The 22657-nt window shown below is 46.1% G+C and overlaps 1 protein-coding gene across 3 annotated transcripts in view; it reads right to left on the minus strand.

Moving 5' to 3' along the window:
• Positions 1-22657, minus strand: part of LOC144738619 (atrial natriuretic peptide receptor 1-like) — a 121496-nt gene that overhangs the window by 23175 nt on the left and 75664 nt on the right. For all 3 annotated transcript variants that reach the window (XM_078621632.1, XM_078621625.1, XM_078621636.1), the window contains one exon: positions 18358-18504. In XM_078621632.1, the coding sequence (XP_078477758.1) occupies positions 18358-18504 (147 nt within the window). The remainder of the gene's footprint in view (positions 1-18357; positions 18505-22657) is intronic.

Below are 22657 nucleotides of genomic sequence, written 5' to 3' on the forward strand. Positions count from 1 at the left end.
TTTTCCCACCTCTGTAGAGGAAAGTGAGGGTCAAACGTTACAATACAATTTGCAGTTATTTAGGGTCTAAATCTAACTGCATCCCAAGACACTGTCGACGTTACGGTGATATGTGCAATAATATGATCATGAAATGTCAAACTGACCCTAAATTATGTTATACAAAGCACACGTGAATGTTATTACTTTGTTATTGTACTCGTTTACCCCTCACTGAGTCTCAAGACAATTTTCAGAAAGGTCCTGCCAAGTTTCTGCAGTAGGAGGGCAGTGTTGCGATGTGTAATCCCAAATTGAGTAATGTGCATATTTTTTTAAGTATTGGCACATTCGGCCAATACCAGTGTAAACCCAAGCAGAACAGGGGGACAACATACAAACTCTGCACAGAAAGCGTGAGTTTAAAAGACATACCTTTAACTTCAGCTAGTAATATATTGAAATACCGCCAAACTGCACAATATAATTGTTGAAAAAATAATTATTCTTATTTGGGTTTTTTGGTAAAGTCACGTAGATAGGTTCAAAGAAAATAACAAAAAACTACGACGTTTCAATCGCAACACAAGCGGCCGTCATCAGGAACTTGGGGTTAGCCTCTAAAGGCACATTTTTTTTAAGGTTTGAAATGGGTGTAGCCCAAGTGTCATCAGCATGAGCGGGGCAGCTAATGTTAATGTAAGTGATGGTACTCGTAGAGGGCAACGACGGCGCTGGTGGTGGGTTTCCACCAATTAAAGGGCTGCCAAGTAATCATTGCACCTCGCTTTACACACTCACACTGTTGACGGTGGAGGTTGCTGCTTGAGATGATGGTACTCGTAGAGGGCCACGATGGTACTGCCAGTGGTGATGGTAGTAGTGGGCAGTGATGGGACCGGTGGTGGGCTTCCACCAATTAATTGTTGCCCTCTACGAGTACCATCACTTACATTAACATTAGCTGCCCGCCCATGCTGATGACACTTGGGGTATGCCCATTTCAAACGTTTATAAAGAGCTTGCCTTTAGAGGCTAACCCCCTTTTCCTGATGACGGCTGCTTGTGTTACGATCGAAACGTTGTAGTTTTTTGTAATTTTCTTTGAACCTATCTATGTGACTTTACCGAAAGACCCAAAGAATAAGCATTTCTGCAGTCACAAAAACTTTAAGTAAAAAAATAATTATTATTAAATGTATGTCTCTTCGTGTATGTCATTCAAATGTATTATTCAAAAATAACTCTTACTCATTAGACAGCTATTTTTAACTTTATAAGTCACACAGCCATTCACTGCAATTTAGTTCTGAAAGCAAGTATGCACTAGGCCAAAAATAAACAGCCTATTTTAAGCCATGTTGTTTGCATAATTGAAAACAGCTCCAAACATTGAAGACAAGCTAGACATTGTCCCAATGCAAAGATTGCAGTTGTTTTGGGTCAGGATGACCTATGAAGGTTGGAATGCAAGTCAGGCAGATATTGCACTTTGAGTGGATATGTTCTGACAAGATAGAGTACACTGAGAATGTGAAATTACATGGCAATTGAATCATAATCTAACTCACAGTACGGAGAATGGCTGCAGTTTGCATGTGCTGCAAATATATGGACCACAATGTACCATGTACTATAAAGAGGTGAATTGTACAGTAATGTATTCTAATATGAATGTTAATGGTAGAACGTGCAGCGCATTGCAATGTTTAGCCAATGTGTAAAAGATATAGCGAGTAAGACAGCTGATGTAGGGAACTTTTGTTATAAAAGGATTCAACTAAAAAAAAATATTTACACAGATACGCACATTGGGCACCTGTTAGGCACACTGTAACACGTGCGATTACATTCACATGCTTTGATTCAGAATCTTAATTTATCCTGGAAGAATTCGATGAACTATTAAGCTCTCTTTCACAGATATCAAATAGGGTGGGTCAGAAAATTACAACAACAAATACAAAAAAACGATAGGAGTGCAAAGCATAGGAAGGCTCAGTAAGTCAACTGCATCTTACCTATGAACGTCATTTTTTGTCTGTCTGTGTCTGTGCGTGTGTCTGTCTGTGTGTCTGTATGTGTACGAAACTTGCGAAGGATTTGGTTCGCAAACCGTGGGGTAAACGTAAAAAAAAGTACCCAGGTACCACGCCATAAGCCAAGTGGTGAGCCAGCGCTATTCCATTGTTGCATCCGTCAACTTAAAAGTAGTTAAATTAACAATTTAGTGCTATTTATGATTATTTATTTCCTTACGCTGCTCAGCACGCCAATGCACACATTTGCGCATGCGCGACAAAGCCGTGTTTGCACATAGCAACGCACACACGTGATCGGTGGAGTTGAGGAAACATTTTCTTTTACGTTAAAAATGCAATATAAATGCACAAAACGCTGAGGTTCATTCTTCACAATGTGATGTCCTCTTCTCCCCCCTCGCCACCCAAATGTGTGCAGTTACTACTATAGAGTCGGTAGATGGTACTACTATAGGCCGTAGTAACTACTGCAGAGCGGGCGGGGGGATCGTGGGTGGGTGGGTAGCAGCTGAGCCCCAGCCTGCCAAGGTGCCACCTCGGCCGGCTGGGCAATCTAGGCAAGGCGGGGGGCTCTGCACGGGACTAGTACTATTGTAGTGGTGATACGCGCTGGGTGTATATGTCGTGTGCCAGCGCGTATGTACGGGTGTGTGTGTGGTGACGCGCGCTGACGGGGAGGAGCAGGCGTCAGTGCGCGGGTGGGGGTAGTGCTGCTGATTGGCTGTGTGCCGGTGACGCGCCCAGAGGGAGTGATCGGGTAGCAGCGCGGTGTGATTGGTCGGGGAGTGGAAACACGCGCTGAGCGGAACCGGATCGTGGGGATAGCGCGTGGGGATTGGGTAACGGAGGAGCGGTGCCGACGTTGAGGTCCGCATCCGCTCCGTCTCCCGGGAAGAAGGGGTATATAAGGTGATGCACAGAGGAGCAAGGGGCAGAAGTGGAACCATCTAAGAATGAAGACGAAGGTGTAGAGATAGAGCCCGGAGAGGAGAGTAATGGAGAGTAGAAGAGAGTAAGGTATAGTGTGTAGCCAGCGAGAGAGAAAGGTCTACACGAGCTGAGTAATGTATAGTGTGTAGCCAGCGAGAGAGAAAGGTCTACACGAGCTGAGTAATGTATAGTGTGTAGCCAGCGAGATAGAAAGGTCTACACGAGCTGAGTAATGTATAGTGTGTAGCCAGCGAGATAGAACGGTCTGCACGAGCCGAGTATGCATACGGTGTAGCCAGCCAGAGAGAACGGTCTGCACGAGCCGAGTATGCATACGGTGTAGCCAGCGAGAGAGAACGGTCTGCACGAGCCGAGTATGCATACGGTGTAGCCAGCGAGAGAGAACGGTCTGCACGAGCCGAGTATGCATACGGTGTAGCCAGCGAGAGAGAGGCAAAGTCTACACGAGGCGAGAGAGGAGAGTGTAGCAGAGGCGCAGAGTCTACACGAGGCGAGAGAAGAGTGTAGCCGAGGCGCGGAGTCTACACGAGGCACAGAGAGCCGGCAGCACAGAATCCGGAGTCAAGAGAAGTGCGGTGTGAAGAAGAGAGGCCACGCGTTGTATTGTTACAAGTCAAGATTTAATAAAAGAAGTGTGTTCCCGTCAAGGAGTTTCCTGCCGTCATTTTCCAATACTTCATCTGGCGTCAGAAGTGAAACGGGCTTCCAAGTATGGAGACGAGGAAGACCCGTAGGACCCACGGGATTGACCGCGAGGAAGACCTGGACGACTCGGAGCCGCTGGTGGCGGGGGGTGAGGAAGAGGACTTGCCCACGCTGCAGGGTCCGTCGACGGCGCCGGCCGAGCGACCGGGGACAGACGCCGGGCTTCGTGAGGCGCACTCCCGACTGGCGGAGCTGCTGCTCGCCGCCGCGTCCATCTTGGCGGAGATCAGCTCGTCGGGAGGAGCGGGGACGGTGGGGGACATTTTACAAGGTCGCCCCGCAGATTCCCGCCAAAACGAATGGGGGATTCCCGCCATTGCGCCTGGGCCTACTTTTGGCGGGAACGGCGAGCGCCACGTGGTGGTGGGTTCCCAAGCGCGCGCATCGACGTCATCAGCGCGCGAGGGGGTCCGCCATCTTACGTCTGCTGCTGGAGCCGCCATCTTAGACACCGACGGACAGGCGGAGAGGAACCACGAGGCGGATGACTTCATTTTTCAGCAACGCCTGCCCACGTTGTCAGCCTTCAAGGCGGAAGGCGGAGACTGGGGCCAATTTCAGCGAAGGTTTTTGGCGCATCAAGAGATGTCAGCGTGGTCCGATGCTACGGCGCTGCGGGCATTGCCCGCCATGCTGGACGACGATGCGCTCGCGGCCTTCAGGGCTGCACGGAAGTCGGACCGCTCCACGCTGAAGGATGCGCTGGGTTTGTTGGCCAGGGTCTACGGGCCTCCCTCTACATGCCGCCATCAGTTCTACGCAAGACGGAAAGCGGCCACGGAGACCGCGATGGCCTATCGCACGGCGTTGCTGGCTCTTGCTGATGCTGCGTTCCCTCGGATGGACGAGGAGGGCCAAGACGCGATGGTTTTGGAGCAGCTGCTCAAGTTGGCGCAGGACCTGGGGGTCCCTATCAACACAGCTGACGACATTGATATTTCTTCTTTGAGAGTCGCCACGAGTATTCAAGCGCACGAGGCCCTACAACGGAAGCAAGGCGTTGGTTGCAACGCTGCTGTCGTCGCAGCCCCGGGGTTGGTGGTCGCCGAACCCCAAGTCGTCAGCCCACGAGAGGAGGCGTTCGCCACGGGACGACCAAGGGACTGGAGGCCGGGGGCCCGGTCGCCTCTGCGATCGGGCCGAAAGTCGGAGCAACCAAGATCTACTCCGACCCTCGTCACGTGCTATAACTGCGGCCTCCGGGGCCACGTGGCGTCCGGGTGCCGCGCTCCGCGGCAGCGCGCCATGGGAGCTCGGCTGGACGACGACCGAGAGCCCAAGTCATCTCTACAATCCCCGGCAAGTCGCGGCACCTCACACGCTCGGCCTGTTTATTCGGCACACATGGGACGCCGCGTTGCGGCGGAGGAGGGCCGGTTAAGGTTCGGGGATTCGGTTCGGCGAGGGGGGTTCGGCCGGGACCAGGGAGACATTGAATGGGCGGAATTGGGGCATAGAATTGTGGCTGCTTCGGCGGGTTCGTCCGTTGTTACGGGATCTATTGATGGGGTTGAGATTAGGGTGTTAGTGGACACGGGGGCATCGGCAACTATTATATCGGACCTCATTTATAATATTCTTCCAGTCCAATGTCGTCCGCTGCTTCCAGTGGATGTGCCATTTTACGCCGCTAATGGGGGATCGTTGGGCATTATCGGTCAGGTTAGGGCGTCCATTTGCATTGGAGATATCAAATTATCGGGACCCGTTTTCGTTTCGTCTTCTTTGGCAGTTCCGTGTCTTTTGGGCACTGACTTTTTGGCTAAAATGCCCATTAAAATTCTTATCGATCAACGATGCATTGAACTGCCATCGGGTCGCCGGATTTCATTTTTGACGGGCCCTACTGACATTCGGACGGCGTGCGCTACGATACAAGCGGTGGCGACGCAGACAGTGCAAGTGCCCCCGGGTTCACAGATGTTGATTCCCCTCCGGTTGCGAAAACCATGGGTGAGGGAGGCTTCGGGACAGAGTATGCTTTTGGGTCCTTCTAACAAGGCTGTCGGGGGTCTTGATTTATCGGTGGCTCACACTTTGGTGCGGGCTGACAGGGATCCGTTTGTGATGGTTTTGAACGCGGGGTCGCGACCAGCTGTCATCCCGCAGGGCACCGTGCTGGCTCACGCGGCGCAGGTTCCTGGGGATGATGGGTTGGTTGCGCAGGTGGGCTCGAGCCCCGCGCGGAACGTTGAGCCAAGGGAAGACCTTGAGTGGGTCCATTCGTTATGTGCCGCCTCGGACGATTTGTCGGCGGCGCAGTTGGGTGCGCTGCGCGAGTTGCTCATTGAATTCTCTGATGTATTCAGTAAACATAAGTATGACATTGGGTGCACGGATTTGTTGCACCATCACATTGAAACGGGCGATGCGGCGCCGGTCAGGCTAAATCCCTTCCGACTGAGTCCCGTGGAGAAGGAACATGTTCAGTCGGCTGTTAACGATATGCTAGAAGCCGATATTATTTCACCCTCCTCTAGCCCGTGGGGAGCGCCTATTGTGCTGGTTAAGAAGCAGGACGGGTCCCTGCGATTCTGCGTTGATTTCCGTCGCCTGAATAAGATCTCTGTGGCTGACGCGTATCCGCTCCCCAGGATGGATGAGTCCCTCGATGCATTGTCTGGTGCGCGATATTTTTCGACTCTTGATTTGTTATCGGGGTTTTGGCAGTTGCCGCTCGACGAAGAGTCGAAACCTAAGACAGCATTTCGGACTCCAGGGGGGCTGTTCCAGTTTAACCGGTTACCCATGGGACTTCACTCCTCTCCAGCGACGTTTCAGCGACTTATGGAGCTGGTTTTGTCGGGCTTGCAGTGGGATACATGCTTGATTTATATGGACGATGTCATTGTTTTCAGTAAAACGTTTGAGGAACACCTCCGGCGATTGAGAGGGGTGTTCTTGCGAATGCGATCGGCTAAGTTGAAATTTAAACCGGCCAAATGTCACCTCCTTCGTAGGTCCGTTAGATACTTGGGTCACATTGTCGATTCTTCGGGGATCTCCACCGATCCCGCGAAGACGGATTGTGTCGGTTCGTGGCCGACACCTACGTCCGTTTCCGACGTGCGTAGTTTCATCGGGTTTGCTTCTTATTATCGGCGGTTCGTTGAGCACTTCGCCACTATTGCAAAACCCTTGCACGCTCTAACGGCGAAGGGAGTGAAGTTCAAATGGGGACCGGAGGAGGAGGCCGCGTTTCGCTCCCTCCGGGACGCCTTGGTGGGTGCCCCACCCTTGTGTTATCCCGATTTTGCCAGTCCCTTTTTGCTGGACACGGATGCTAGCAACACGGGCATTGGGGGGGTGCTATCCCAAGTCGTTGGGGGTGTCGAAAGAGTTGTCGCCTACGGTAGTAGGGTGTTGTCTCCGGCGGAGCAGCGCTACTGTGTCACCCGTCGCGAGCTGCTTGCCATTGTTTTTTTTGTGCAGCAGTTTAGGCCATATCTGTATGGTCGTCACTTTACAGTCCGAACGGACCACGCGCCGCTACAGTATTCATTGAGGGTCGCCCAGCCCTCGGGCCAGTTGTCGCGTTGGTTGGAAGTCCTCCAGGACTATCAGTTTACGACTACGTACCGTAAGGGGTTGCGACACACGAATGCCGATTGCTTGTCGCGGTTGTTGCCTTGTGATGAATGCGCGTGTTTGTCGGGATCGGCGCGCTGTAAACCGACGCTTGCGGGGGAGATGGGGGCACTGGCTGCGACAGCGGGCGCACCGAGTGGGGATGATTCCACTGCCTCTCAGGGTCGGGACTCGCTGCTCTCGCTGTCGCTCAGCGAATGGGGCCGCCTCCAGATGGCGGACAGCTCGCTGCTAGCATTGCGCCGCAAGGTTGGGGGTCCCGAGGGGGACCAGGAGCGTACCGGCTCCTATGTACTTGAGCGGGGCGTGTTATTGAAATGGGACAGTTTGTCCCGGCGGAACGCACTCGTGGTGCCTTCCGCTGTGAGGGGGAGGGTTGTCTTGGCGGCACACGAACGCCTCTTGCACTTGGGAGTTAACAAGACGCTTGCCCTGCTTCAGCGTGACTATTACTGGCCGGGAATGGGAAGTGATGTGGTGCATATTCTGAAGGGGTGCGTTGAGTGCGCCAGGCGTAAACCACCGGCCGTGGCAGCTAATCCACCGCTGCAATCTATTCAGGTCTCGCGTACCAACGAGCTCGTTGCACTCGATATTTTGGGGCCCTTCCCAGTCACGCCGAGAGGGAATAAATATTTGTTAGTGGGGGTCGAATACTTTACCCGATGGCCTATGGCGTGGCCTCTCGCTAACCAGTCGGCAGCGGCTGTGACGGATGCCTTCGTCCAGGGCTATGTCCTGGACAAGGGGGCTCCCGAACGCCTGCTGACCGACCAAGGTAAAAATTTTTCGAGTAAATTGTTGCAAGAGGTGTGCGATCTGTTGGGTACCAAGAAGGTGCGTACCTCCCCGTACCACCCGCAGACTGACGGGATGGTGGAGAGACTCCACAAAACCTTGACTTCCATGCTGTGCCAGCAGGTGTGCGAGGCACATGTAGATTGGGACCTGCAGGTCCCGGGAGTCCTTGCCGCGTATAGAATGGCCCCCCATGCAGCTACGGGGTTTTCCCCATTCTATTTGATGTACGGTCGGGAAGCTGACCCGCCAATAGAAACGCAACTTGGCCTGTCCGCTCCACGAACTAATTCTAATTTGGCAGAACATATTAAGTTTAATATTCATAAGCTGACAGAGGCGAGGGAGGCCGCACGGCTTAATTCGCGGGCTCGCCAAATTGCTAATGAACGGTTGCGGGCACGGAAGGTGTCCATGCACGAATGGAAACCAGGTGACAGGGCCTGGCTGCATTGCCCTCAGGCACCCTTGGCTACGTCGCCTAAATTGTTGAGACCGTGGAGGGGACCCGTGGAGGTCGTGCGCGTTGCACGGCCCCAGTGCGTTCAGATAAAGTGGGGAAAGCGCCGGTGGTACGTTCACCCCTCCCGACTGAAACCGTTCTCGCCTCCATATGGCCTCCCCTTGTGTCGTGATGGCCGGGCGTGTGACGTGACCGGCGACCCAGAGGGGGAAATGTCTCTGCCTGATCCACACGTATTGTCGCCTGATCTGCTCCCAGGTGTCTCGGAACTGACAGCTGCCGATCACCGGCGGCCGGATCTCCGCGGCGGGGCCGGCCCTTTCAGGCCCGTTCCGCGCCGTCTGGAGCGGCCGGAACCGCCGGACGGTCGTCAGTGTCCCGCCCCATACGATGGACCAGCCAGACGGACTCGCGCCAGGTCGTGCTACTTTGCATGACCTGCCTCGTGAGGAGTCGGGGCAGTTGGAGCGCCTCGTCACTGCGTGTAGTCGCAGGGACGTGGGGCGCGTTCGTTTCGAATTTGCTCGTATCGTGTTATTGTTGACTTTTCGCGTTCATTGTCAATCTGTACATAGTTATTCTTGTTGTTGTTGTTGTTGTGTTATGTTACGGGGCACACTCGGGGGGTTATGGGGTTTTTTTTTTGTTGGTTGTCGTTTTATCGTCGTGGTTGGTTGTTGTTAGCAGCCGGGCCGGCTGCGAGCTATGTGGGAGGGGGTGATGTAGTGGTGATACGCGCTGGGTGTATATGTCGTGTGCCAGCGCGTATGTACGGGTGTGTGTGTGGTGACGCGCGCTGACGGGGAGGAGCAGGCGTCAGTGCGCGGGTGGGGGTAGTGCTGCTGATTGGCTGTGTGCCGGTGACGCGCCCAGAGGGAGTGATCGGGTAGCAGCGCGGTGTGATTGGTCGGGGAGTGGAAACACGCGCTGAGCGGAACCGGATCGTGGGGATAGCGCGTGGGGATTGGGTAACGGAGGAGCGGTGCCGACGTTGAGGTCCGCATCCGCTCCGTCTCCCGGGAAGAAGGGGTATATAAGGTGATGCACAGAGGAGCAAGGGGCAGAAGTGGAACCATCTAAGAATGAAGACGAAGGTGTAGAGATAGAGCCCGGAGAGGAGAGTAATGGAGAGTAGAAGAGAGTAAGGTATAGTGTGTAGCCAGCGAGAGAGAAAGGTCTACACGAGCTGAGTAATGTATAGTGTGTAGCCAGCGAGAGAGAAAGGTCTACACGAGCTGAGTAATGTATAGTGTGTAGCCAGCGAGATAGAAAGGTCTACACGAGCTGAGTAATGTATAGTGTGTAGCCAGCGAGATAGAACGGTCTGCACGAGCCGAGTATGCATACGGTGTAGCCAGCGAGAGAGAACGGTCTGCACGAGCCGAGTATGCATACGGTGTAGCCAGCGAGAGAGAACGGTCTGCACGAGCCGAGTATGCATACGGTGTAGCCAGCGAGAGAGAACGGTCTGCACGAGCCGAGTATGCATACGGTGTAGCCAGCGAGAGAGAGGCAAAGTCTACACGAGGCGAGAGAGGAGAGTGTAGCAGAGGCGCAGAGTCTACACGAGGCGAGAGAAGAGTGTAGCCGAGGCGCGGAGTCTACACGAGGCACAGAGAGCCGGCAGCACAGAATCCGGAGTCAAGAGAAGTGCGGTGTGAAGAAGAGAGGCCACGCGTTGTATTGTTACAAGTCAAGATTTAATAAAAGAAGTGTGTTCCCGTCAAGGAGTTTCCTGCCGTCATTTTCCAATACTTCACTATTATAGATTTTGACTTAAAACTTTGGTGACTGCAGGAATTCATATTCTTTGGTTCATTCCGTAAAGTCACGTAGATGGAAAAATTAGAATACGAAATAACAATAAAATAATATTAATTAAAACCACTAATGTAGACTGTTGCCTGGTTCTGATTCGGAATGAGTAATCTGGCAGTCCATAATGTAGACTGCAGCCTGGTTATTAAGTTTGATGAGTGTACTACCAGTCTATAATTTAGACTGTAGCAATGTTCATCAAGCTGGGTGAGTGTACTGGCAGCCTATTATGTAGACTGTAGCCTGGTTCTTAACCTCGGTGAGTGTACTGGCAGTCTATAATGTAGACTGTAGCCTGGTTTTAAGCTTGGTGAGCGTATTGGCAGTCTATAATGTAGGCTATAGAAATAGTTATTAAAATGAGTGAGTGTACAAACAGTATATAATGTAAACTTATTCTTGGTTCTTAACCATTGATAGAGTTTACATTATAAACTGCCATTGCACTGACTCTGATTAAAAACCAGGCTACAGTCTACTTTAATTGTTATTTGTTTTATTAATTTTATTTTATTCCTATTTTTCTCACTTTTTTATTATTATTCTATCAACGTGACTTCACCAAAACAACCAAAGATTATTATTATAGAGTTAGTATAGCTTCTACTACAACCAGTACACACTGCTATAGAGTTAGTATAACTACTACTACAGCCAGTACATATATGCCTATAGGGGGGGGGGGGGGTAGAAAAAATGTTTAGGAGGGAGGGAGGTCGACAATTTTAGGAAATCTTTTAGATCAACTATTTACCCGCCACTTTCTATTATTTTTGGATTCCTGACTTCTTCAAGACTATTATAATTTTGGTGATGGACACATGAACAGACAAACAATAGCTTAGTACTTGTGTATGTATATGTTATGTTTTTAAGATAAGTTTTGAAATATATTTTTCTCCCGGGCAACACCGGGTACTTCTCGCTCGTACAAAATAAGTCCAGATTGCATAAGCTCATCAATTCCTGCCGATTGTTCAACACCAAATGCAATCTTGGGCAAGACAGCAAAACAAAAACAGTCCCAGACCACACCAAAACACTACAGTCCCTCAATAAAATTCCACGTTAAAATTTTACTCTTGATACATGGGTAAGGATGAAAGTTACAAATCACATTTACAAATGTGGTTGTATCCAGCACTAATCTGCTTCAGAATATTTTTGAAAGAATATTTATGATGTTAAGGGAGGAAACAAGGTTGTTCCAAAACGTTGGTGCTGTAACGGCAAATGCTGCCACCTATTCCAAATCTTGTTCTTGGGACAGTTAAAGGCAATTCGATGGACGTCATAGGTTTCTTGGGTTTGACAATGGGGTCAATGAATAAGCTAAGTATAGCGCAGATTTAGCAATACGAATTTTATGAACAGGGCCCAATATATAAAGCTGGTTCAGTCTTTTTAGTGATTAATTAGTAGCTGCTCTTTAAGCAGCAAAACAATAGTAAAAGAGTGGTAGAATGATAGCTTCAACAATTTGCAGTTGCAATTGATTATAATAAACTCCCACACACACACACAAATCATGCTAGTATGCTGTGTCATGATATTTAAAACATATATAAATACTCTTTTTTGTATTTTGTAGACAATCTGGCACAACATTTTTATTTAAATATATGATACAATTGGTTTAGGATTTGTGTAGGTTTTTTAAAACATGAGAAGAATCCTTGTCGGATGGATGGTGAGACATACAATTCCAGGAATAGCAGTACATAGATCTCAGCTCCGTTATGAAGTGGGCATGACTTTGCTCAGACTAGACAGGGCTAAGAGAGGAGCAGTATTTAATCAGGATTTACAATTGACTTATAGGGGCGTATGTACATGTGTTACCAACACAAATGTTTTGGATGCCTCAAGGAACTTGAAAGTGCAGGAAATGCCCTTTCCAAGTACTGTACATGCATTGAGAAAAGTTTTCCAATCTAGCGGAAAGGATACCCCAGTCTGTAACATGTGTGCAAGCCGCACCCCTATTCATATACAACGAAAGTGTGAGCATTATATTTATTCTAGATTTGAAGCTTTCGTGACTGCAAGGATTCATACTCTTTGGTTTTTTCGGTAAAATCACGTAGGTAAAACAATAAATACAATAAAATAAATGAAAACAACTGAATAAAATCATGACCTGCCTCCGAAACGTCGTGATTTAATTTAGTTGTTTTCATTTATTTTATTTTATTTATTGTTTTACCTACGTGACTTTACCGAAAAAAACAAAGAGCATTATATTTATGTTAACACGTAAATGTATGTTACATGTAAAGGGAAGTTGTTGAGTAAAATAAAATAAGACAAGGGATTATAGCTGACGAACAACACTGGTAATGTAATGGCAGCCATTGGAGAGAACGCCCAACAGCAGCACATCAACCACAGATATGGAGTGATGAAATAAGTTCACGTGCAGCAACGGAATGGATTGCGGCATCACAGGATCGTGAGAGATTGGCGACGATGCGAGTGTCCATCAAGAAGTGGGTAACAAATGGCAGCTGATGGTTATCTGGCCAATGTGTCGAGTGCCACTGTGGTAAAGCACTTCCCTCGCTATCAAAAAGTTGTGAGTTAAAATCATGGTTGTGGGTTGACTCAGCCCATCATTTATCCAGGGCAAAAAAAACACGAGTACAACTTCGTGGTAATAAACAGTGGTTGTCCTATGGAGGGAGAAACATGGAATTCATACCACTGGCTCGGGACCACCAACACACACTGCTCCATACTTGTGTGAACAGGGAGAGACTATGGGAAGTAAAACAAATATTTTGGATGTATTTTAAAGTTGCCGTATGTGTAACATGGCACTGAGTGACCTACGGATAACACAGTTCAGGTGACGTGACCCGTGCAGGGCAATTCCTTTTATCTGTGCATAATTCCTTTTACTGTATCTGTATATTGGCCGATCTACAACCCAGTTATTCCACATGTCACAGATATGTGTGTATACAGCTGAATGTGAGTTTGATATACAGACGTACATTTTAAATATGCTTTTGTGGACTGTATTAAATAATGTTTGTGCTGCTGGTGGCCAAGTGGTCACTGGGTCAGAGCACTGAGCTGAAACCTTTAGATCCTAGGTTCGAATCCAGGCAGCCGCCTGTGATTAAATTGGGTTATCAAGAAAAGCGAGTCAATGGTCTCACCCCAATAACCAACGACTGCACAAACACCGCATCAAATTAAATTTTGTAGTTCCCTTGATTTGGTTCAATTCCAGTTCTGAGAATTGTAGATATTGGTTTTTACTCCCTTGTGACAAACAATTATCTCTAGCAGGGCATGTTTAAAGGTTTGTCCTCTAATGTGAATAAACGCAACTGGAAGGGATCTCAGAAGTAATTCTGTGGCATAACCTTTCACAGACTATTCCTTAACACTCCTCTGCACGAGTTCTAAGTGTGTATTTTTTATCATAACATTGAGTGATTAAAGATAAATAAAAATAATAAAGGTTGCAATTGAGATATTTTGGATTTGCTGCTGCTCCAAATGATTGGTGGATGGTGCTCATCTCGATTGAAGCCAGTGCTGGACATTCCAACTTTCTTGCAATCTCTACTTCACGTGGTGCATATCTTTCACTTAGTTTTCATTTGAGCAACCTATAATGATGATGTAATTATTGTATTGGCCAAAATTAATCGTGATTGGTGTATTATCATTAGCATTGCTGTAAATTGTAATGTTTGCAGAAGAGAACACATGTATATCTCTTAATTAGCTGCCCACCACTCACTGCCAGGCAAACGAATACACTCACGAGTTTGTGTCATGGCTCAGAGCCTGATTGGGCAGCTCTGTCTGAAGGTTTGGGTTACACGTTGGCATCACGGTGCGTGCTGAGTGCAAAAAAACGCAGCATTCCCAGCCTGCCTCAGGATTCCTTGCCATCTGCAGCGCAAAAAATCTGCCCATTTTACCCCAGACAATGATGCATAAATTGTAAATTGATTTCAATGAATGCCACTTGGCAAAATGCTTGCGCTGCAGAAATATTTAAACGCCGTGACCTTCAACCAATGCATAAACTGACCTTATTAAATTTGACTCTCGCTGAGATTATCAATAAAGTAAACTTGCAATGTACGTTGATATTTCAAGCTGATGAGGAGACTCATAACTCAATGGAAATATTGTATGCTAGTCAAGACTGTCCCGATTGCCATCCAATCTCAACAAATGTAACCTTCGGCTTTAGTATCTGACATGGATTGTTGATTGCATCTGGGCTCACTGAAACAATGTAGGTGATGTATTTGGCTCCTAATTCCAGTCCCATATAAACTAAAAGATCTCCCTCACCATCTTCCAGGTTCTGCATAGACTTGTCCCTGCCTACCTCTACCATCTCATCTCGCTCAACTCCACTTCAAGTGCTCCCTGCTTCAGCAAACAACTCTTTGTGTCATTCCTCCTCTGGCAGTCTGGAACTCCCTTCCTGTTCCTGTTGATGTCTTAGCTCAAGCTATTCCCCCTCTCCTCTGCCCGACTCTCCCTTTGCTTCAGCAACAATGAATCATGGGAGTGGGGATGATATGCGACTAAAAGTGTTGAGCTCGCAAATTAGAACTGTTAACAGCAGTACCACGCTTTTCCAGCTCCCTTTATCTTCCAAGCAGCTACTAATATGCTGGTGTGATTAAATACACCCATCATCCAGCATTTTGGAGGTAGGATTGGTGTGACATCATCATTCAGTGGCTGAGAGGTGATAAATAACAGGTAATGCACGAAGCCATTTTCTGCTCCACTTTCTGTATAGTTTTGGAATATTTTCCCTCTTATACATTTTCTCCAGCCACTTACAAAGACTCAATTGCATTTGACCAACATTTTCAACGAGGAACCTTATAAAACAACGTCTTGAAGGCTAAGTGACATAAACATTTGTTTATCTCTATAAAGTACTCTGGTTAGATTTGATATGTTAAATAATTGTCTTTGGACGAGCTGTTCAATGTGAATTCTGGAAAACTGATTTATGAACCTTGCAAGGTAAATGAAAGTCAAACCCAGCAGCCAGTCAGCACCGTGCCATGGCTACATTCATACAGCACGGTGTATATTAAATTAAACCTGTCATACAGCAATCAGCCTTTTAAATTTTTACATGTATGTAAAGGGTTTTCATGACCCCTCCAGCCCCTAGAGGTCACTACATTCATCGCAATGTAAAAAAAAGAAATAATTCACCTCCGATTATCATGGTGGGCTATGTACGGTTCAACATACATACATATAGATAGCAAAGTGGCAAGTCGCTACACCTATAGCATATACAGTACGTGTTGTTGAAAAAAATGCATTTCCATTAATTTAAAATCACATTTCCAGTGAAAAGGCATTTAAGGTGAATGGTTTTCACCTTGGCTATGGTGCAATGGAAATCGTGCTCGTTCTCATTAGCAAACCGTCCTAAATCGTTTAACAATAACCAAAGAGTGTTAATGGAATGGCCCCCCTGTTGTGAGCGACGGCAAGAGTGTGATGTGATATTCGAATTTGGGGTGGTGAATATTGGTCCCAGGGTGAAAATTAGACAAATATAGCAGGACTCCAATAATCGGAAAATTCCTGTAACCAGGGGTTAGTGACTCCTCCCATAATCCGCGGCATACCACAGTGGAAATGTTATATGGACTGCAAACCACGATCCATAGACGTGGGCGAGGATAATGCGGAGCTGCAGGGAAAAAAATAGTGGCAAGATATTTCTTTAATCAATTTTCACTTTTTGTTTTGCGATAACACAGACTAACTCTCCTGACATAATTTGTTGAGTCGAAACGAACGCTGCACAATGCTGACTCGTATATCAAAGACAAACATCTTTTAAGATAGACCCATATGGGAGATTTGTGTCATTTGGGTCTTAGAAAAACATATAACCTTACAATCCGCAAATTATTGCGGATTAATTTGTCCGATAGTCACATGCTTGTGCTTCACCTGTAATCTGCACATTTTTCGCGGATTAGTTTGAGCGAATTAATTGAATTGTGCAGCTAATTCCTCCAATTATTGATGATACACCGCATTGCGTGATTTTTTCGCGGATAGAACTAACCTCAGCGGTGCACCGCAGATTACAGGATCCACGATATGGACCCTCCATATCAGTGTGGATTATTGGAGTACTGCTGTCGAGTTACAGATGGCGAGAGAAGAGGTGAGGAGATTTAGTAAGTTTGTTGAAGCTTAGTGAGGGCAATCGTGATTAATAGCTTAACTCAGGCAGAGATATCCAAATGGTATTCAAAATTAGGTAAAACAAGTAATTTTGTGAATACATTTTATTTGTTAAGGTAAATGATAATTCTAAATTTATACAGGTTCTGCTGGTGCAATATTTAGCAATGTGACGAGTGCATAAAGTTGTAGTAAGCAGGGGATTCGTTTATCTTAAATATAATACAGAGAAGGATGGTTTAAATAGCAGTTCAGTTTACTTTGTCTTAAGGGTATAAAATACAACACAAGGGGATTTCCAGAGCTGTTCCTTATTTGGAGCAATAATGGTGGTGGCAAAATTATCGATTATCCATTGGGACGTGATTTTCCCATGTGGTACAAACTGGCCTATGAGGAATTTAGTACAATACGTTGCGTTTTGTTTTGGGAAATAAGTGGAAATCGGAAATATTATCGAGTGCTAACACGGAGGAGAGAGCCACGGGATCATTTAGTGGTTGTTAACAGAATCGTGGTCTCAACAGTCTTTGATTTTTGGTGGAAGTTGTAAAGTGGATTTACAATGTGAGGTCTGCATTAAGTGTTTTATCGAATTTGTGACTGGCATCAAAGGAGATGGTTGATCGTCGATATCCGAGCAGTTGGTTGGCATTGCATAGCAGTGTCCTAGTGGAGACAGAGTGGAATACACAAGCTCGACCTGTGTGTCATGTGGGTGATAGTTGTGGAGACAAAGCGCTGGCAAGTGAACAGTCCATTTATCGGGATAGGGGAAGCCAGGTGCTTAGCATTTACTATTTATTGTATGTATGTTGAACTTATTTCACACCGTACATAGCCAACCATGCTAATCAGAGGTGCTGTGTTATGGCTTGGGTTATTGACACTCAAATCCTTATAGCTTGTTCACTTTTCTTTATTATTTTTAATATAATTTAATTATCCCTTAAATGTCATACAAATCATAACGGATAATTGCTCTTCCCATCTGTCAGTCATTCTATGACCACTAATAACAAGAAAATAGTCCAGGTCTGTTGCGTTATGCAATCTTCCCAGGAAGATACTACATTTTAATTCAATGACTCTTGACCAAAGAGGTTTTTTTGTATATTTTTCTTTCAGAGGATGTACATGTTCAATTCAATTTACAGTAATTGATTTCATGAAGCAGCATGTTTGATTCTGTTTTGGTAAGTGCTGTCAGCAGCACCTGTTCAGGCCAGTATGGTAAAAATAAAAGGTTTTTAAATAATTGAAATTTATAAGGCACAATTCATCCAGGGATCTCAGTGCACCATGCAAGAAGTTAGAAATATGAATGCGACAAGGTCCGGAGTCATACATGGGAAGTGTAAGCAGGGAAAAGTTGAGTCTTTAGAGAAGAACTCAACAGGGTGAGTGAGTTTAATATGGCAGGGTGTTTCATATGTTCTGTAGGTATTAATAATATCACTCATTGTTAACTATGGTTATTGACCACAAACCCAGAGTCCCAAAACGCCAAGCAGCCAGCAACAAATAGCCGATGTTTCTTGAATTGAGCAAGATTGTAAGAACCTGGCAAAATAGGTGTTGGTGGGGAATTAGAAAGTTGAAGAATGCAAATAAAGACAAATAAAACGAAGTGTCTTTGACCTGCAATATGGTATATGAACACTGTCGGGAAGAGACAAAAAAAAACGTATATTTATGACGTGCATGTGTAGTGTGACCTGAAAGATTTTAACTGATTCTCCTGATAATGCGAGAGAAGATGATATTTCCTCAGTCCAAGCTTCCCGACATGCTGCCACTTACTGTGGTAGAATCTGATAGAGGAGGGCCTCAGCTTTGCGCTTTTCTTCCAGGTAGGCCTGTGTCCTTTCTTCGACCAGCTCCTCCAGGTTGTTTGCATACTGCTCCATGCGGGATAACAGGTTGTCCAAAATGTTGGTGCTGTTTTCTCTAAAAAGCATTCCAACAACACACCAAAAAAAATAAAATCCACTTGTAATTGTATATACTGCATAGACACATTCAAAGAGACTGTCTCTGAAACCAACATCAACTATGTTCTATAACCTGAGAGATTGGGTTTGTTCAAGATAAAATAGGCGTTAATGCTGAGGAAAAACATGTAAAAAACATGCAGTTGCAATTAATAAAACACAATTGTTGATATTAATTGCCCGATATGTACACATTTAGAATGATTTTGTGAAATGTAGTTTTACTTTATGCGAAAAACTACATTTTGAAGACAACGTAAATCAAACTGCCCATGAATCTCAAAGAAAACTGCAACTGGATTAAATTGGACCTTTTATCTGTAAGACCGTCACTAATTGCAAGCAAGACTAAATGGTTAACCTTTATGTGTCTTGATTCTTTCACAACTCTCAATTTATACATCTTACTACTCAAACTTTAATAGTCCGATACAATATCCACATCGTTACTTCCTCCTGGCACGTGTGATACAATTACAGGAGATTAATTCCTTTTCACTATTACTACATTATTCTCACTAAAGTTCGATTTAAAGCTTTCGTGACTGCAGGGATTCATCCTCTTGGTTCTTTCGGTAAAGTCACGTAGAAGGGAAATAATAAAATAATAAAAATAAAACATAAACCAAATAATTCTCACGACGTTTTGGCCACAATGCAAGCAGCCGTCATCAGGTGAAGACCAGGTCTGTCGGGGAGACAGCGTCTGAATGAAACACCACCACGCTTGGAGCGTATATTTAAGCTGGGTTGGAAGGGGAAGAGCGCCTTGACAAAATAATTTGCATATCAAGAGGAATTTAGCATATTTATGGGAAATGCAGATATGTGATTAGTACTACTTGTGAAATGCGTAGGAGGTCAAAGAAGATTCTGGTTTGAGTGTGCACCTCCTGAACTCTGACATTACACTGGCGCAGAGTGTGTGAATCCCGCGAGTTGTCATTGATCCCAAGCTCTTGTTCTCTCGCCATATATCTCAACTCGACAATCCATGCCTTCATCACAGATTGACTCAACTATTGTAACTCTCTCCTCTACAGCATTACACAATTCCTCATCTTCAAACTACAGGTGATATAAATACCATTGCCGAACTTTTCACCCATGTCAGTAGACAATGTCACACCTTCCCATTGCTGAAAAACCCTCCACTGGCTTCCCGTCCACTCCCAAATCAATTCCAAGATTGCACTCGCCATCTGCAACCATGCACTCGCCCATGTATAGCTTTCCTCTTCCACCTTGCTCAACTCTCTACCACACATTCTCCTCTTCAGCCACTGGCTTTCTGTCAAAGAACCTAGTCCGTTTTCAATCAGTGTTAGGTCACTTATTCTCTTCTGTATGTAGAACTTTTTATTTCGGGCCGTACGTAGCCAACCGTGCAAATCGGAGGTGTGGTGTTGTTTGACCATACTTCACCACTTTAGTCAGTCCTGGTTGGTGAAGAACGGACTAAGGGCCAATTCAGATAACACTCGCCACTGATGTGAGCTGTGGTCAGAAAGCAAACGCAGGTTACCGGGTTCATTGTGCAGTGTGCTAACCACTGGGCCACCACCCCACCCACACCATATTCCAGTAAACATGCCAATGTTGTACCAACAATGGCCCAATGTTGACACTTCCCGGGATATGATTAACAAAAAAACGAATATGTATGTCGAACTGCCCAATAGTCTGGGACTTCCTCCTCCCTGCCATCCATGCTGGCGACTCCATGCCCCTCTCTCCATGAAATACACAAGCACACTGCTTCTGTACAGCATCTTGAGATGCGGTCGACTCTAGTCGCTATGTACATCCAAATTGCGTTGTGTTGTCTGCAGCGTTTCTTCCATCTTGTAACAACAACGTCACAATGAATATAACTCAAAGTGCAACATAATGGCATTCTGTAACCCCAGGTGAGTTTCAGTTGACACTTAAACTCACTTGGCAGGGAAGGCTATGAGAAATGATTTATGGGCAAAAATGTGACGGAGAGGGGTTAATGAGCTTCGTGGGTGCCTAGCGACGAGCTGTGCACTATCGGCCTCCACCCACGCAAATCGTCTCACGAGTGGGCAGCTGTGTGAAGCCATGCTCACACCGAGCCACGAGTGTGCGTTTATCTAAACTCTCCCCCAGATAGAGAACACATCGAATGCACTGTACAATTTTACTCTCGCTCTTATATTTTACAATGGACTTCACCTTTTCATCAACGCAAAAAAGGAGTAATTTTCCAACACAACATGCGACGAGATGCCGTGTCGCACTATTGTTCTGTGATGCATACAGCCTTTGCAATGTTTTGCCATGCTAAAAGGTTTAATTACAGCAATGTACCAGCCACTATGAAGTGCACACACATACAAGAGTGCTGTATTATTAGAAAAACTGTACATTCACTGTCTGGATAATAAAACAATATTAGGAGCCATCACATAGTCCTAATCTTCGGAATAGCATTGTCTTCCAGGGGGGGGGGAGGGAATAAGCTCTTGCAATTATAATTGCACTCAAGGTTTCGTACAATCTTTAGCGCTCGCTCGAGTCTCGGCTATTGGATTATTTTGCCATTTAAAGCCAAGGGTTGCGTTGTTTATCAGCATAGCAGTGGAGTGGGGGGGGGACAAAGATCACTTGGGGAGAAGGAAGGGGTTGGGGGGGGGGTGCTTGGGTGCACACTACACCAGATGTAACACTATTATTTTAGGGCTAGACTCAAATGATCTGCCGCAGAATTTTTCTTTTATTTCCTGCATGCGGCACAGTGGAGGCGATTTCAGTGTGCTGCAGCGGCGTGCAAAATAACAATGGTGTGAGTCTCACTTGCTGCGTAACAGTCCACAGCATGGAGAAACGTGGACGTGACTCATCGTTATGACACAATGTTTTTTTTTGTCCAAACTATGGTCTGCCATGCATGAGTTTGCATCAACAATTGATGCATTTCATATTAGCAAACCGTTAACAATGTATCATCATTATTATTATTTGCTTAAGCAGCAGTCTCACATACAGCAATTCATTACCAGTCTTGGCGATGCATATCTTTGTGGTCCCCTAATCTGTAACACTCTTTGGTTTTCAACCAAAGTTCTACGCAGGTATCAAGGCCCTCCTTGGTTATTATGCTGTATTTGACACGATTTACCAGTGTATTCTTCTTGAACGTCCCCAACCCTGCATGGGCATCTCAGGTGCACTGCTCTCCTGGTTCTTCTCTCGTCCATCTGAATGTGTATTCTTTATAACTGTGCAACAAGGGTTGTCCTCCAATATATACACTGTGCTCCACAAGGTTATATTCTGACTCCTTTGCCTTTCTAAAAGCTATCTCTTACCACTTGGACACATCATTTCCTATTTAAATGTCACAATTGCTATGCTGATGCCACCCAGCTCTACATCATTCTTGAACCACCAAACCCAAATAGCATGGTTTGCCCTAATACCTCACATGGATGATGTATCAGATTGGATAGGTCCCAGTTTTCTGCAGCTCAATGTTGTAAAAATGTAAGTTCTCCTATTCAGGGAGGAAGCTGTCCTAAGGAAGGCTTCCCTGTCAAATGTTCGTCTTCTTAACGTTAATATCAAACTGGTAAAGAGAGCATGTCATCTGAGCATTTAAAGTATTCCCATACATCAAAATTTTGTGGAACATACTACCTTAATGTCCCATATTTGCAGTTTAGGTATGCCGACTGTTGACGAAACCCTTATTCATGCATATGTCACTTTTTGGCTAGATTGTTGAAATTATATCCTTTATTGTCTTCCCAAATCGTTCATATAAAAACTTGCTGATCCAGACCATTAAAAATGTCGCCGCAACAAATTCTCACCCACACCCACACATGTGAGAACATCACCCCCGTACTTCGTTCCCTTCACTGGTCACCCATCCACCCTCACATTAATTTTCAGATTGCCATCGCTGACTTCAAGATTCTCCATGGTTCCACCCCACCTACCTTTCCTCTCTCATCTCTGTTTATTCCCCATGGGGAGTTGCTCTATCTCCTCAGCTGCCCCTGCAGTGTGGAATTCCCTTCCTCTCAATATCCGTGCTATTGACTCCCTCTCATTGTTGAAGTCCACACTATGATTGAGTG

The sequence above is a fragment of the Lampetra planeri genome, chromosome 3 (assembly GCF_965212315.1).
Source record: "Lampetra planeri chromosome 3, kcLamPlan1.2.h2, whole genome shotgun sequence".
Taxonomy (NCBI): domain Eukaryota; kingdom Metazoa; phylum Chordata; class Hyperoartia; order Petromyzontiformes; family Petromyzontidae; genus Lampetra; species Lampetra planeri.